Raw genomic sequence first — 16,771 nt, forward strand, 5'->3', positions numbered from 1 at the left:
TAGCTTCTGTCTCGCTAGCTTGCCCTGCGCTCAGTGAATCTGCGTTCAACTACTCCGCCTAGGCTGCACTGTCGAGCGCAGATCCACTGAGCTCTCAACACAGACAGCATCGTCAGAAGGAAAGTTGATAAAATAAAATTTTGTATTGTTCGATACATATGCGTACCGAACCGAAAGCACTGTATCGAACGGTTCAATATCGATACGAGTATCGTTGCACCCCTAATACATACACACACACACACACACACACACACACACACACACACACACACACACACACACACACACACACAAAAAGCCCCTTTTTCAGGCGACATTCAGGATGTTGAAGGAATTCCCTGACTTCCACTGTGTTTGTTTCTTTGTTTAGAAGCAGAGTGACACAGATGGATCCAGTTCTCAACCCTGTCACCGCTGTGGTGGTGGGAAAGAGTTTCGCTGTGACCTTTGTGGAAAAACGTTCATTCATCAGCGAAGCCTAGAACTACATCAACGCAGACACACTGGAGAAAAAATGAACTACTGCAGAGAATGTGGGAGAGGATTCCCCACATCAAGTGAATTAAAAAAACACAAACTCTGCCACAGTGGGGTTAAAAACCACGTCTGTGACCAGTGTGGGTCATCTTTCTTCACTGCAGGTCATCTTACATTACACAAACAAGACCACACAGGAGAGAAACCATATAAGTGCAGACACTGTGACAAATGCTTCTCACATTCAAGTCGTTGTAATGATCATGAAGATACACACATTGAAGGGAACTTCAGCTGTGACCAGTGTGACAAGAGCTTCAAGAATCTCAGTTCATACTCCGCACACAAACGATCCCACGCTGTAAATAAACTGTTTCACTGTTACCTATGTGCAAAGACATTCACTTCATTATCTGCTCTGAGCAAACATCAGCGTGATCATGCATGACTGAAATCGCTGGATCACAATGAATCTGACGAGACAGAAAGATCCTCTTCTGGTTTCAGGGTCAGACTTAAACACCTTGAGATCAGGCTCCACAGAGTTCAGGTGGAGTCTCCTGTAGAGAGTGTCAGCTGATGTCACACTTGGATCTGATGAGGTAGCTCTGATTTCTGGACCTGCAGTGAATAATCCTGGATGTTAAACTAGGGAAGTTGCAAGTATAGATGTGCACATCAAGTGTTTTCTTTTTTCTTTGAGAGATTTTCATTCTGTAAAAGAAACTTTAATGTTGAAAATGTTTGTCCTATAGAAAATAAGAGAGGAGAGTTGTTGATTCTTGTTTAACTCTTATCTGAATAGCACTTACCTGAGTGCCTTGCCACCTGTTAGCCTACTTCCTAGGCCTTATTCCTTGAAGAAAAGACTTCTCTGAAGAAGCACTTATACCTGAGTTAAGTCATTGTTTAATCACTCACCTTCACACGTTCTTTATTGTCAGATGTCTGCATATTGCTGATTAAACCTACTAAACATTTTGAACTGTGCCCTGTTAATGAGTCCTCCAGGTGTAACCTTGCAACTGCTAAGACGTCTCTGATGGTACAGGGCCATTGAGGGAAAGATTATCTGCCTTTTAAGTGATGCTGCGAAATATATGACAGCCACTGCCAGACATGTATCCATAAGGCATGTTGTGTGCATTGCACATGCACTAACACCTGGCCTAGAGGAACTGCACAGAAAGTGGTGGCCTATTTTAAGATCAAGCATGACTGCTGACCTAAAACAGGCACTAGAACAGCATCTTCTTGATGCTACAGCAATCATATGATGAGAGGCAGACAGTTGGAGAACAAGCTCGATGACCTAAGAGCAAGGGTCACCTTCCAACGTGACATGAGGGACTGCAACATTCTGTGCTTCACGGAGACATGGCTGTCCCCCACCGTGCCGGACCAGGCCGTAACTCCGTCGGATTCATTCTTTGTGCTCCGCGCGGACAGAACGGCAGAGTCGAACAAAACCAAAGGTGGAGGAGTGTGTTTCATGGTAAACAGAAAGTGGTGTGATGCCAGGAGCATTTCTACTCTCTCCAGCGGCTGCTCGCCACATCTGGAGTTCCTGGGCATTAAGTGCCGCCCTTTCTATCTGCCCCGTGAGTTCACCTCAGTCATCGCCACGGCGGTCTACATCCCACCCCAAGCGGACACAGGTATGGCTTTGTCCGAATTACATGATGTGCTGAGCTCGCTTCAAAACAAGGACCCTGGCGCAGCCCTCATTGTAGCAGGAGACTTTAACAAAGCGAACCTCAGACAAGTCATGCCAAACTTTTACCAGCATGTCTCGTGTCCAACGAGAGGGGATCGGATTTTGGATCACTGCTACACGCCATACAAGCAGGGCTACAAAGCTGTCTCACACCCGGCTTTTGGGAAGTCTGACCACAACGCCATATTCCTCATTCCCCAGTATAAACAAAGCATACGGAGGGAAGACGTGACCACGAAGGAAGTAAAACGGTGGACTGCCCAATCAGAAGCTACGCTACAGGACGCACTCAACGACGTAGACTGGGACATGTTCAGAGCATGCGCAGTCGACATCAACGAGTTTACGGAAGTAGCAGTATGCTTCGTCAATATGCTAGCGGAGGAGATTATCCCCACTGCGAGAGTCACCACATTCCCAAACCAGAAACCGTGGATGGACAGATCGATCCGCACTGCAGTAAACGCCAGGACCGCCTCCTACAACGCGGGTCTCGCCACTGGCGATATGAGCGCCTACAAAGCGGCCTCATACGGCGTGTGGCGCGCGGTGAGAGATGCCAAATGCAGGTACCGGGAACGTGTGGAGTCCCGCTTCCACCAGGGCGACACACGGAGTATGTGGCACGGACTACGCACCATTACGGACTACAAAGCCAGGGACACTGCGCCGATCAACGCCGACTCTGCATTCACCAACGAGCTGAATCGGTTCTACGCCCGTTTCGAGGTTAGCCAGGCGGCTAATGCTATCTACCGCCTGACTACCGAGGACAGTGACGTCATCAGCGAGAGACCGGTGACCAGCATCGCGGAGCATGACGTCCGAGCGGCACTGAGGAGAGTGAACACAAGGAAAGCGGCGGGGCCAGACGGCATCACCGGCCGCCTGCTGCGCTGCTGTGCTGACCAGCTAGCAGGTGTGTTCACTTACATCTTCAACGAGTCCCTGGCGAAGTCTGTGGTCCCCACATGCTTCAAAAGATCCACCATCATCCCTGTGCCCAAGAACAGCAAACCCTCATCCCTGAATGATTACCGGCCAGTTGCACTGACCTCGGTAGTAATGAAGGTGTTTGAGAGGCTGCTGAAGAACATCATCTCCTCCTCCATCCCAGACACCACAGATCCGCTGCAGTTCGCCTACAGATCCAACAGATCCACAGAGGATGCCATCGCCCACGTCCTACACACCACTCTCAGCCACGTGGACAAGAAACAGGGTAACTATGTGCGAATGCTGTTTGTTGATTACAGTTCAGCGTTTAACACAATAGTGCCCTGCAGACTGTTCACAAAGCTGAGGGATCTGGGCCTTAACAGCCGTCTGTGTGCATGGGTGTTAGACTTCCTCACTGGCAGAACTCAGGTGGTGAGGGTGGGCAGGTGCTTCTCCAACAGCATCACCATCAACACAGGAGCACCTCAGGGATGTGTCCTCTCGCCACTGCTCTACTCCCTCTACACTTCAGACTGTGTGGCCACCCATGGCTCCAACACCATTGTGAAGTTTGCTGACGACACAGTGGTGTTGGGTGCCATCTCCAACAACGATGAGGCGGCCTACATGGATGAAGTGAAGAATCTGGCATCGTGGTGCCAGGACAACCACCTCCAGCTGAACGTCAGCAAGACCAAGGAGGTGGTGGTGGACTTCAGAAGGGGTCAGCACAGAGACTACAAGCCCATTATCATCAATGGAGCTCCAGTGGAGAGGGTGCAGTCCTTCAAGTATCTTGGTGTCCACATCTCCTCAGACCTGACATGGGCTGCCCACATTCAGGTCCAGACCAAAAAGGCTAGGCAGCGCCTGTATCACCTACGACAACTGAGGAAGTTCAGGGTCTCTCCAAAGATCCTCAGGATTTTCTATACAGGCGCTGTGGAGAGCATCCTCACACAGAACATGACATCGTGGTTCGGGAACAGCTGTGTGAAGGACCAAAAAGCTCTCCAGAGAGTGATCCGTACAGCAGAACGCTGCTGCAGGATTGCTCTCCCCCCGCTTCAGGACACCTACACCAGGAGATGCCGGACTAGAGCAGCGCAGATAATGAAGGACCCGTCCCATCCTGGCAACAAACTGTTTCAACTTCTGCAATCTGGTAGAAGGTTCCGCATCTTCCGGGCAAGGACAGAGAGACTCAAGAGGAGCTTCTATCCCCAAGCCATCCGTGCCCTAAACACACACACCCGCCCTCTCACATCATCTATAATTGACTGAGACAGGACTCTTCCAGACACTAAACCAAGGCACAATGTACATTTCAATTCCTTTAATTTTAAATATGTTTATATTGTCTATCCTATAAAATAGTCAGATGTCTATTCATATTAATGTACAGAATTCACCTGCTTGCTGCTACTACTGCACATTCACCCAGTGTATATACTATGTGTGTGTGTATATATATATATATAAAAATAAATAAAATGTTCTTCCTCTACACCCCCCCCCCCCCCCCCCCGCCCCCAATTTTTGCACATGTCGAGGAGCGTGTCAGGCTACATTTCACTGTGTGTTATACTTGTATAACTATGCATGTGACAAATAATAAAGAACCTTGAACCTTGAGAAGTTCTGGCATCACTCTGAACAGAAGTCAATCCACTTCTAAGGACCGTGAAAAAAAACAGCACTGGCTTCACAGTGATCAACTTATTTTAAATGGCAACAGTGGAAATGTCCCAGCAGAAGAAAGTCATGGGGTCAATGTTCATTCCATTCATAACAATATTGCTTCATACGACTCAGGAAATACTGGGAAATACCACCAATGTGACAGCAAACCAACTGGGAAAGAACATGTCTGCAACCCTTTGACAAGACCCTACACCCTAGAGAGCTCAGCTGTCACTGTCCACACTGCTTAATCCAAGATTTAAAACCATTAGTTTCCTCAGTGAGCGCAAAGCACAAAATGCAGAGTGACGACTGACTGCTGAATGTGCAGCTCATGAGGCACACACTGGAGAGATCTACTGATCACCCATCGACATCACCTGCACCTCAACGAGTAGCACCGAATGAACAAAATCCATCCACAGGTAATGTCACGAATAGTTTATTATTAATATGAAGGAGAAAATTAGTTCAATTTCAGTTTAATTGTATTTATATAACCTCAACTCACAACAACAGTTACCTCGAGGTCATTTATATGGTAAGGTAAAGACAAAAAACACCAACAGTAGAAACATAAAAATCAAAACCTTTCAGTACACATCCATGTGATGTTACTCAGTCTTTCAGCTTTTAACCATTGGAAAAATCTTGGTGAACAAGATACTAAGATGTCAGTGGCCAAGAAGACAGGGAGTCCCTTCAAAACCCTTAGACTAGCCAGGGGATGTAACAGGGGTAATTCTCAAAATGTGGATTTTATTGTACCCCAAAAAAGACAAGGTTACTTCAAAAATACACAATCACGAAAATAAGTTGTTTTAAGAATTAAGTGGGACCGTACACAGGATTCTACAATGTATAAAATATAACTCAACAAAGTGACCTGCACAAATGAGAGACAGCTCAACCTATATAGCAACTTTAAACATCAAAGGTGGAAACCACAGAGACAATAGCTAAACATAATACAAGAATAATCCCCCGTCTAATTTGGTAAATTAACTGAATGCGAAAAATTAGAAGCGTAAGCATGAATCAATATTACCAAATTATTTCAGTTGTGTGGTTGTGGAAAATCACTTATGAGAAGAGTACACAGGAAATCAGATTCTTTTCAGCCATGGCTCTAATCGGTCTGGAGGAGTTGCAATTTGTTTCAATAAATTCCCAGGGGAAATTATAAAACTGATGAAGAGGATCGTTGGTTAACTCGGTGGTTCTCAAACATTTTTCACTTGGCCTCCCTTTGTTTTCCAAAAGCCCGCCCGCCCCCCCTGCACAATCATGCAAATAAAAGTAAAATGCAATAATGTGGTCCTGTTGCTGAGGTTGGGGTGATCCTGTAATCTCTTATGGACTACCTCCAATGCTTGATAGCAGCACAAACAAAATATTTTGCAGCACAAACGTAGCACAAATGGTTGATATCAATTTTGTTTGATTTGGGATTTGGGTTTGGGGGCTGGTTAACCTTTTGGCCTTTACATTTTCATTAATATCTTTAAGCAGAACCAGCACAAACGACAATTTTAGCAGCACAAACCAGCACAAACGTAGCACACTTGATTAACACCAGTTTTGTTTGATTTAATTAATGCAGGGTGGCTGGTTGACCTCCGATGACCTCTAGAAATTTCCTTTAATATCTTTTTTTTTTTCATCATTGTTTTTATTGCAGATTTTCCTTTAACAAGACAGTGTCTCGACATTAGACACTGAACAACAAAACAGTACAAACACAAAACGTACACAACAGCTCTTAAATAAGGCATAATACAAGATACAAAACACAAAATATAACATACAAGAGGTGGTGAGTCAGTCTTATAGCGCCCGGGTGATGATCACGTGCGTAGTAGTCCTTTGAATAAGATAGCGGAAAGGTCAGGTCCAATATAGTCCAAAAAGGGGTGCCACATCCCGTAGAACTGACCCACACTGTGGTGTATAACGTGTGTGAGGTATTCCAGAGGAATCAGTTCAAAAATTATTTTGCGCCAGCCACAGACAGTGGGAGTCCTATCGTTGATCCATTGTAAGAGGATATTTTTCCTGGCTGCAAATGTTAGAGTGTTATACAATCTTTTGTTGGCCGCCGCTTTTAGGCGGTCACTTGGAAGACCTAGAATCAGGGATAAAGGGTCCATCTCTATATCAACGTGGAAGATTTTCCCCAGTTCACCTGTAATGTCAGCCCAGTATTCTTGAAGCTTGTAACAGGACCAAAAACAGTGAGTTAAAGTTCCAACATCAGTTTTGCACTTAAGACACACAGGGGAAAGAGAGCGGCTGAAGAGGTGTCTGCGGTGAGGGGATACGTGTAATCTGTGTAAAATCTTAAGTTGGATTGCTCTTGTCCGAGTACAAATTGAAATCCTTTTAGCGAGAGACCAAACGGTATCCCACTTATCTTCATCTATGGTTACCGACAGTTCCCTCTCCCACACACCTCTAATCCCCTGTGCATCAGTGGTAGTCAAAGCATTAAGCACATGATAAAATGAACTCAGAGACACCTTCACCTGTTGCCTAAACAAAATCTTCTCAACATCAGATACTTCAGGGTGCTCAGCAAGGGTTGTACTGTGAGTGATATAGTGTCGTATTTGCAAAAAACGAAAGAAATCCTGTCTAGGCAAGCCGTAACTGTTGGCAAGTTGTTCAAACGACATGAGTTTCTCACCCGAGAAAAGGTCACCAAGAGACTTCATATTCTTATCAGACCATCGTTGAAAGCCGGGGTCGGAGGAACCCGGAGGGAAAGCAGGGTTATTCATTATAGGGGTAAAGGTTGATGTTATTCTCGATCTTCCCTCAAGACGGCGGACAATTCGCCACGCTTTTAGAGTGTTGATTGTTACAGGATTTGTACAAAGGGCCTTAATTCCGTTAAAATCATTACAGAATAATAGATCGCTCAGTTTGCATTGTGACAGAGCTGTCTCAATATCCGACCAGATTGAGGTTTTACCCCTGACCCAGTCGCTCACAAATCTTAAATGGGCAGAAAGCTGATACAATCTAATATTAGGTAGATCCAAGCCGCCCCTGGAGCTTGGCAGATGCAACACTGCCATCTTGAGTCTGGGTCTGCGCTTGTTCCAGATGAAAGAGGTAAGCCAACCATTTATGTCCTTCAGTACTCTCTTAGAGAACAAGACGGGGATCATTTGGATAGGATACAATAGCCTGGGCAGCACATTCATTTTGATCAGGGCAATGCGTCCTAGCCAGGAGACAGGAAGTGACGCCCACCGCTCTAGGTCCTGTTTGAGTTTGCCAAATAAGGGTGTGAAGTTGGCTTTGTACAATTGGTCGAGAGACGGGGTAATAAAGATCCCCAAATACACAAATCCATTAGGAGACCATTTAAAAGGAAAAGAAGGAACAGTAGCCGGCATTGTGAAAAGAGTACCGAGAGGCATGGCCTCTGACTTAGCCAAATTGATTCTATAGCCAGAGAAACAGCTAAACCTGTCAATCACCTCAATGAGACTGGGTACGGATGTTACAGGGTTAGTCAAAAGAATCAAGATGTCGTCCGCATATAAGGTTATTTTATGACACAGCTGTCCAGTCTCTAAACTACATATTGTGGGTGTCGCCCTTATGGCCTCAGCAAGAGGCTCTATGCCCAGAGCGAATAGAAGGGGCGATAAGGGGCAGCCCTGCATAACTCCCCTATGAGTGTTGAAGTAATCAGACCTAAGTCCATTAGTCAGGACTGCTGCCTGTGGATTATTGTAGATAACTTTGACCCATTTTATAAAATTCTCCCCCACGCCGAATTTGCCTAGAGTATACAACAAATAAGACCACTCAATTCTGTCAAATGCTTTCTCCGCATCGAGAGAAAGCACCAGGCCGTCAATAGATTTTTGCTTGAAAGCTACAATAGCGTTCAGTAAGCGTCTAACATTGGTGGCTGAGTTTCGACCCTTTATAAAACCTGTCTGGTCCTCCATTATCAGCACAGGTAAAAAAAATTCTAAGCGGGAGGCCAGAATTTTAGAAAGCAGTTTCCTATCCACATTCAAGAGGGCTATAGGTCTATAGGATCCGCACAAATCAGGACACTTCCCTTTCTTTAGAATTAGGGAAATGTTGGCTTCCTTCAGTGTCTGCGGGAATTCACCCATAATGAAGGAGTGGTTGAACATATCAAGAAGCCGTTCCACAATAATATCCCGAAACTGTTTATAAAATTCACAACAGAAGCCATCAGGCCCTGGTGACTTTCCACTTCGCAGTGATTTAATAGCCTTAATCACTTCGGTCTTAGTTATAGGGCTGTTAAGGGCAGTCTTCTGTTCCTCTGACAAATTTGGTAAGTCGAATTGGGTAAAGAAATTATGCATCAGCTGCTCCCCCTCCGGGACTTGTTGAGAAGAGTACAAGGCTTTGTAGAACTTCTTAACACAGTCGTTTATCAGTTTGTTTTCATATATCTTGTGGCCACCTTCATCAGATATCGCTGCAATGGTATTAGATTCTGCGCGCTTCTTAACATAGTACGCCAGACATTTACCGGCCTTATCTCCATGCTCGTAGAACCGCTGTCTGGTGTATTTAAGTTTCTTCTCTGCATCTCTGGTAAGAAGGCAATTCAGCGCTGACCTGAGTGCGGTTATTTCTTGCCATAATGGTGGTGATGGGGAGGCAATATATCCATCAATATCCATCAATTCGCTCTCTAAAGATTTTTGTTCCTCCATCCGTTGTCGCTTCTTTGTCGCAGAATGCGAAATAATTAGGCCCCTCGCATAAGCTTTGCATGTTTCCCACAAAACAGAGGCAGTACTAGCTGAGGGGGTGTTGATATCCAAAAACGCTTTAAATTCGGCAGAGAAGTGAGAGGTAAATTCCTCATCCTTAACAATAATGGTATTAAGCCTCCAGTGACGGGACCTATGGTAAATGGTAAATGGTAAATGGCCTGTATTTTATATAGCGCTTTACTAGTCCCTAAGGACCCCAAAGCGCTTTACATATCCAGTCATCCACCCATTCACACACACATTCACACACTGGTGATGGCAGCTACATTGTAGTCACAGCCACCCTGGGGCGCACTGACAGAGGCGAGGCTGCCGGACACTGGCGCCACCGGGCCCTCTGACCACCACCAGTAGGCAACGGGTGAAGTGTCTTGCCCAAGGACACAACGACCGAGACTGTCCGAGCCGGGGCTCAAACCTGCAACCTTCCGATTACAAGGCGAACTCCCAACTCTTGAGCCACTCACGCCTACCCATAGACGAAAACACAGTCCGTCCGGTGCCCGATGGGGTGGAAGATTTCACCTGGTCGCTTATAAGCAGCGAGGACGAAAAAAGAGAGTCACATACGCCTAGATTTGGCAAGTACTTACACCGGTTCATAAGGCATAGTGTGAAGAAAAGGAGTACTCCGGTGGTTACGGGGATTCAGGGCAGCGAGTCCGCGTAGGACGCAGCTGCCTCCGGTGTGTTAAATCTCTTCTCCTTGCCGTTGGCAAACAGCCTCAGTGTGGCGGGGTAGAGAAGCGCACAATCCACATTCTTCTTCCTCAGGCAGCTTTTTACCTCGTCGAAAGCCTTGCGTTTCTTGGCTACCGCCGCTGAATAATCATTAAAGAAGGAGACTTTGATCCGACCTGTTGGTTGGTTCGGCTGCGTAGCCAGGCGCCGAGCTGCAGCCATCACACGTTGTTTATCAGCAAAGTTGTGAAACTTCATAATGATGGGTCTGGCGCGCTGGCTGGGGCCTGGCCTCGGTGCTAGAGAGCGGTGAGCGCGGTCTAGTTTGATCTTCCCATTTTTAGTTGTGAGCTCGAGATAGGAGGGGAGCCATGACTCCACGAAGGCGACAACATCATTTCCCTCCGTGCCCTCGGGAAGCCCGACCAGGCGAAGGTTACATCTGCGGCTGCGGTTCTCTAAATCATCCATGTGGTCTGCCATGTCAGTTACTTGTTTTTCGAGTCGAGCCACTTTCGCCTGCAATACACCTGCCGTGTCTTCCACGCCTGAAATCCGTATCTCGGCGTCTCCCACCCGTGTCGCCAGAGCCTGGATCCGAGACGTCTGTTCACAGATTGCGGCCAGCACAGTATCAACTTTAACATCCAACAGAGCTGTAATGCTGTCAGTTATCTTACTCAGAGCCGCAAGGATGTTCGGGTCGATATCACTCCCAGTTTCCTCAGCGTCAGCGGAGATTTCTGTGTCGCTGGCGTTAGCTTCTTCAGGCTCAGCCGCCATAGGACCCACAATGTCGCTAGCTTGCACAACCGGAGCTGTCTTTTTCTTAGACCTGACGTTAGGCATTTTAGAAAAATAGTCGTCCAGACTCATTATAGAGTTACTCCCACGCACATTTGTAACGTTTCACCAGGTGAACACGTATTTTAGACGGATAATCGAGGGACCTCACCGGAGCACAGCGAGACGGGTGTTCAACCCTTGCCAACCCTCCTTTAATATCTTTAAAATGATGGCAGCACAAACTAATTTTTTTTTGCAGCACAAACCAGCACAAGTGTAGCACAAACGTTTTATACCACTTTTATTGGATTTGAAGAAGGTGGGGGGGGGGGGGGGCAACTTCCCTCACATCGCTGAAACACATAAATGAAAAGAAAGCCCCTAAACTTATATTTCTATTCAATAAGTTCTATTTATGTTAAAAGGAGGCCTCCTCTCTACCTGAGATGTGGATCATGATTTCCCTTTCTGTTCACACTGTTTGTGTCTATGTTCTCACATTCTGCATCTTTTTCTTTCTTTTCTTTTGTTATTTCTCTTGTTGTAATGCTCAACCGTATATATTTAGATGCATGGATAAATAATAGTGCCTTATATGTTTATATTGTTGTTGACAAATAAAGGTTATTTAAAAAAAACATCGGCCATCTTTTTCTTTCTTTTCTTTTGTTATTTCTCTTTGTCACTACCCGATCCGTACCGGAAACCCGATCGGTACCCCGCATGCGCAAATCTTACGTCACTTCCTCTCTTTGCCAACATTGCGACATTCAATGTATTTGAATGATACGGTTAGCGCCCAGTTAGCTCCAAGCATTTCTCAACAGCTCTGCCTCCTTTTCGACTGCCCGGGACATTTAAACAATGGATAATCTGTATACAAAGAAATGCATGCTTTTCTCCTCAACAGAGAGCGTCCCCCGATTGAGCAACAGCGCCGTAAAATAAGAAGAATGGCGCCTAATTATAGAGTTAATAATGCAGACTTTGTAATATCTCACGTGTAGATTCATCAGCCAGATGAAGTGTTTACTGACAATTGACAGTGATAGCGCACATCATCATCACTATTCCAACAATCCTCTCCTCACAGACAAGCATAAACACACTCGACTATCGCTAAATCAGATTTAACACACGTTTGTAATGACGATAATTCAGTTTATGTTGGATTGTGTGTCCACAGGTGTTTGTACTTTGCGTCGTAATAAAATGACGGTAAAAGGCTCCGCCCACTTCCTATCCATGTCTTACCATGCAACGACTCTGTGAATGGACTGGAGAAGTGTAGTGGTAGAGTCCTCCGTCAGGAATGAGATATGTGTGTCGACTTTTTATTCTCCCTTAAAATTATTATGCCATAACGCTGCACAGAGCAGCTCTGCTAACAGGTTATGGGCCCAGAGCAGCAGTAAAGAGATCCTGTAACTGCCAAAGGAAGGGCAGCGTTTCCTGAAACCGCAAGTTACCGGCAGGTGTTAAAAGTTTGGCACGATTGAGTGAGTAAGCGTTTTTGTGCATCATGAGCAGACGCACGGCAGAGTCAGGCAGTCGATATTCCCGTTTGCAGTTTGATGGAGATGAAAGGAAATATGAGATATGGGAAACGAAGTTCCTTGGTCATCTCAGACTACAAGGTTTGAAAGATGTCATCTTAAAGGCTGAGGGTGATGAAGAAGCCGATGGTGAAGATGATGACAAAAATGCAGAAGCATATGCAGAGTTGATACAATTTCTGGATGACAAAAGTTTATCGTTAGTTATGAGAGATGCAGTTGATGATGGACGGAAAGCCCTAAAAATTTTGAGAGGTCATTATGCAGGAGTGGGCAAGCCAAGGATCATAAGTCTGTACACCGAACTTACTTCTCTCACAAATGAAAAGAATGAAAGTGTGACGGACTATATTATCCGAGCAGAAGCAATTATCACAGCGTTAAAAAATGCGGGTGAGTCATTAACTGATGGACTTCTGATCGCAATGATAATGAAAGGTCTACCAGAGACGTTTAAACCCCTGATTGTGCACGTTACACAGAGCGAAGCAAAAATCACATTTTCAGAGTTTAAAGTAAAACTCAGAAGTTATGAAGAAACCGAGAGAATGCGTGCGGCTGTAACTGATGACAACGTAATGAAGACAAAAGTGCAATTAGACCAGGATTCTACTTCATGGCGAGCAGATGACCGAAGATCAAAGAATAATGAGATTGTGTGTTTTAAATGTGGACTAAAGGGACACACTGCAAGAACGTGCCGATCCAGAGTATGGTGCAGTTTTTGCCGGAGTAGTACACACAAAGATGCGACCTGTAGAAGGAAGCTAAGACGGGATGAAGCGAGAGGGGTTGTGGAGAAGGACTACGCGTTCAAGACGGGCTCCGAACCCCAGAGGGTCCCGGATGGCGGCCAAGAGATGCTGAATAACCAGCTACTGGTGGATACGGGAGCGACGTCACATATCTTTACGAAGATCGAGAGTTTTAAGACTTTTGATGACACATTTCGACCCGAGGCTCATTGTGTAGAGTTGGCTGACGGAAGGCGGAGCAGAGGAGCTGCAAAGCGGCGAGGAGATGCTGAGATAAGTATGATTGACAGTAAAGGACGCAGTCACAAGGTAACATTGAAACAAGCACTCTACATTCCATCGTTTCCACAGGACATTTTGTCAGTAAAAGCAGCTACTAGTAACGGAGCCACTGTGGTTTTCAAACACGGGGACAGTTTTCTTAAACATGTTGATGGAACAAAATTCCCTATATATGAACACGAGAGACTGTTCTTTATAAACACTGTGCAAGAGTTTGAAGAGAAATGTAATGGATGTTTTGATATGCAAACGTGGCATGAAATTCTAGGACACTGTAATTATGAGGATGTTCAAAATCTGCAAAATGTCGTTGATGGAATGGAAATTAAGGGTAAAATCAACAAAAACATGCAATGTGAAGCCTGTATACAAGGGAAGTTTACTCAAACTAGGAACCGAGAACCAGATGAAAAGGCCAGGGCAGCATTAGAGTTGGTACATACGGATTTAGCTGGTCCGATTACGCCAAACTCTAAAGAAGGGTTTAAGTATGTTTTGTCGTTTGTTGATGATTATTCAGGTGCAACATTTGTATATAATCTGAAACACAAAAGTGATACAACACAAGCAACTGAAAGATTTATTGCAGAGGTGGCGTCATATGGGAAAATCAAGTGCATTCGTTCTGATAATGGAACTGAATTTACAAGCAGACAGTTCAGAGATTTATTAAGTAGACACGGCATTAGGCAGGAAACTTCGGCGCCATATTCGCCTCATCAAAACGGAACAGCAGAGAGGAACTGGCGTACACTTTTTGACATGGCGAGATGCATGTTAGTTGAGAGCGAATTGCCAAAGTCTTTATGGCCATATGCAGTACAAACCGCGGGAGTGATTCGGAACCGATGTTTTAACAAACGCACAGGTCAGACAGCGTATAAGATGTTAACTGGAAAAAGACCTGATCTTTCTAGAATGAAAAAATTCGGATCATTGTGCTATGCTTATAAACAAAATAGGGGAAAGCTGGATCCAAGATGCGACAAAGGTGTTTTCTTGGGATATGACAAAAATAGTCCAGCATATTTGATCTATTTCCCAAAAACCGGGAAAGTTGAAAAGCACAGATTGATAAAAATACTAAATCCCGCGACAATGGATCAACAAACACAGAGTGATCAGATGTATGAAGATGAGGTTTATGAATCCAGAAAAGATGGTGAACCCAAACAGACGAAGGATGAGGATATTCCAGATGGTAGTGAAAGCAGTCAAACTGAGTCCGAGGTTAAAACTGATGATAAAGTAGATGCTGGAGCTACACGTTATCCATCCAGAATCAGAAAGAGACCTGATTATTTGAGTGATTATATCACGGATGTGAAAGAGTGTGAAAATGAACAGATGCAAACCAGTGTTGATTATTGCTACAGATTGTTGTGTGAAATACCCACATCATTTAGCGAAGCTATTGTGTCAAGTGAGTCAAAAGAATGGGAAAGAGCGATGAATGAAGAAATTCAATCCCTTAAGGAGAATGACACATTTACTTTAGCCACTTTACCAGAGGGTAAGAAAGCAGTGGGGGGTAAATGGGTTTATGCCGTTAAAAAGAACTCAGACGGATCAGACAGATATAAAGCTCGATTTGTGGCTAAAGGTTTTAGTCAAACAAAAGGAGTTGATTATGAGGAGACTTTTTCACCGACTGCTAACTTATCGAGTGTGAGAGTTTTGATGCAGAAAGTGGTTCAGGATGATATGTTGGTTCACCAGATGGATGTAAAAACCGCCTATCTACACGCACCAATAAATGAAGAAATATATATACAACAACCAGAAGGTTTTGAGACAGAATCAAGTGAGACTAATAAACTGGTGTACAGATTAAAGAAATCACTTTATGGGCTGAAGCAATCGGGTCGTAACTGGAACCAAACCTTACATGACTATTTAAGCAGTTGTGGATTTAGACAAAATATTGCTGATCATTGTGTGTATTCAAAAGAAACTGAAAGTGAAAAAGTAATCATCATAGTGTGGGTGGATGATTTACTCATTGCAGCTAACAATGAAAATGTGCTTTCAGGCGTGAAAGAAATGCTCTCTTCTAAATTCCAAATGAAAGATCTGGGGAAACTTAACCATTTTCTAGGAATAGATTTTCTTCAAGAAAAAGAATGTGTCAGAATGTCACAGAAAATATATATTGAGAACATTTTAAAGAGATTTAACATGCAAAACTGTAAGCCAAGGTTAACACCCTGTGAACAGAAATGGACTCATTCTGATAAATTCGAGACATTACCAGATGTGAGGAGATATCGTGAAGCGGTAGGATGTCTTATTTATCTGAGCTATTGTACGCGACCTGATTTAAGCTATGTTGTCAGCAAACTGTCACAACACTTCAATGCGCCAACTGTTGATGATTGGACAGCAGTGAAACATGTTCTGAGGTATCTAAAAGGTAGTCGAGATAAAGAACTGTGCTTTAGGAAATGTTCAAGTGGAAAACTAGGTCTACAAGCATACAGTGATGCAGATTGGGCATCCGATGTTTCTGATAGACGCAGTATGACAGGTTATTGTGTAAGCCTAAATGAAAATGGTCCTTTGATATCATGGAAAACCAAAAAGCAGACAACTACAGCACTATCAACTTGTGAAGCCGAATACATGGCATTAGCAGCAACAATTCAGGAATGTATGTATTTGACTTATTTGATTCAAGATCTTGATGAGTTTGAGTATGAAATACCTATGATATTGGAGGACAATCAGGGAACAATCGCTTTGTCAAAAAATCCAGTGAACAGACAAAGATGTAAACACATTGATGTGAAATATCATTTTATAAGGTCAGCTGTACATGAAAGGAAAGTGCTCATTGATTACTGTCCAACTGAGTCAATGGTAGCAGATATGATGACGAAACCAGTTTCAAAGTCTAAGTTAGACAAATTCTCTGTATTTGTGTTTGGAATGTAAGATGTTTTTTCGGAGGATTGTTTTCCCCAACCTGTGTACAAGTGGGGGTGTTGGATTGTGTGTCCACAGGTGTTTGTACTTTGCGTCGTAATAAAATGACGGTAAAAGGCTCCGCCCACTTCCTATCCATGTCATACCATGCAACGACTCTGTGAATGGACTGGAGAAGTGTAGTGG

At 44.4% G+C, this 16,771-nt stretch overlaps 1 protein-coding gene across 1 annotated transcript in view; it reads left to right on the plus strand.

The window, feature by feature from the left end:
• Nucleotides 1-1,461, plus strand: part of LOC146662765 (uncharacterized) — a 34,585-nt gene extending 33,124 nt beyond the window's left edge. The window contains exon 5 of the mRNA XM_085419362.1: nt 374-1,461. Coding sequence (XP_085275488.1) covers nt 374-928 — 555 coding nt within the window. The 3' untranslated portion in view covers nt 929-1,461. The remainder of the gene's footprint in view (nt 1-373) is intronic.
• The last annotated feature ends 15,310 nt before the right edge of the window (nt 1,462-16,771 follow it).

This window comes from Rhamphochromis longiceps, linkage group LG9 (assembly GCF_057381845.1).
Source record: "Rhamphochromis longiceps isolate RC_006_pf linkage group LG9, R_longiceps_female_GT1.1, whole genome shotgun sequence".
Classification (NCBI taxonomy): domain Eukaryota; kingdom Metazoa; phylum Chordata; class Actinopteri; order Cichliformes; family Cichlidae; genus Rhamphochromis; species Rhamphochromis longiceps.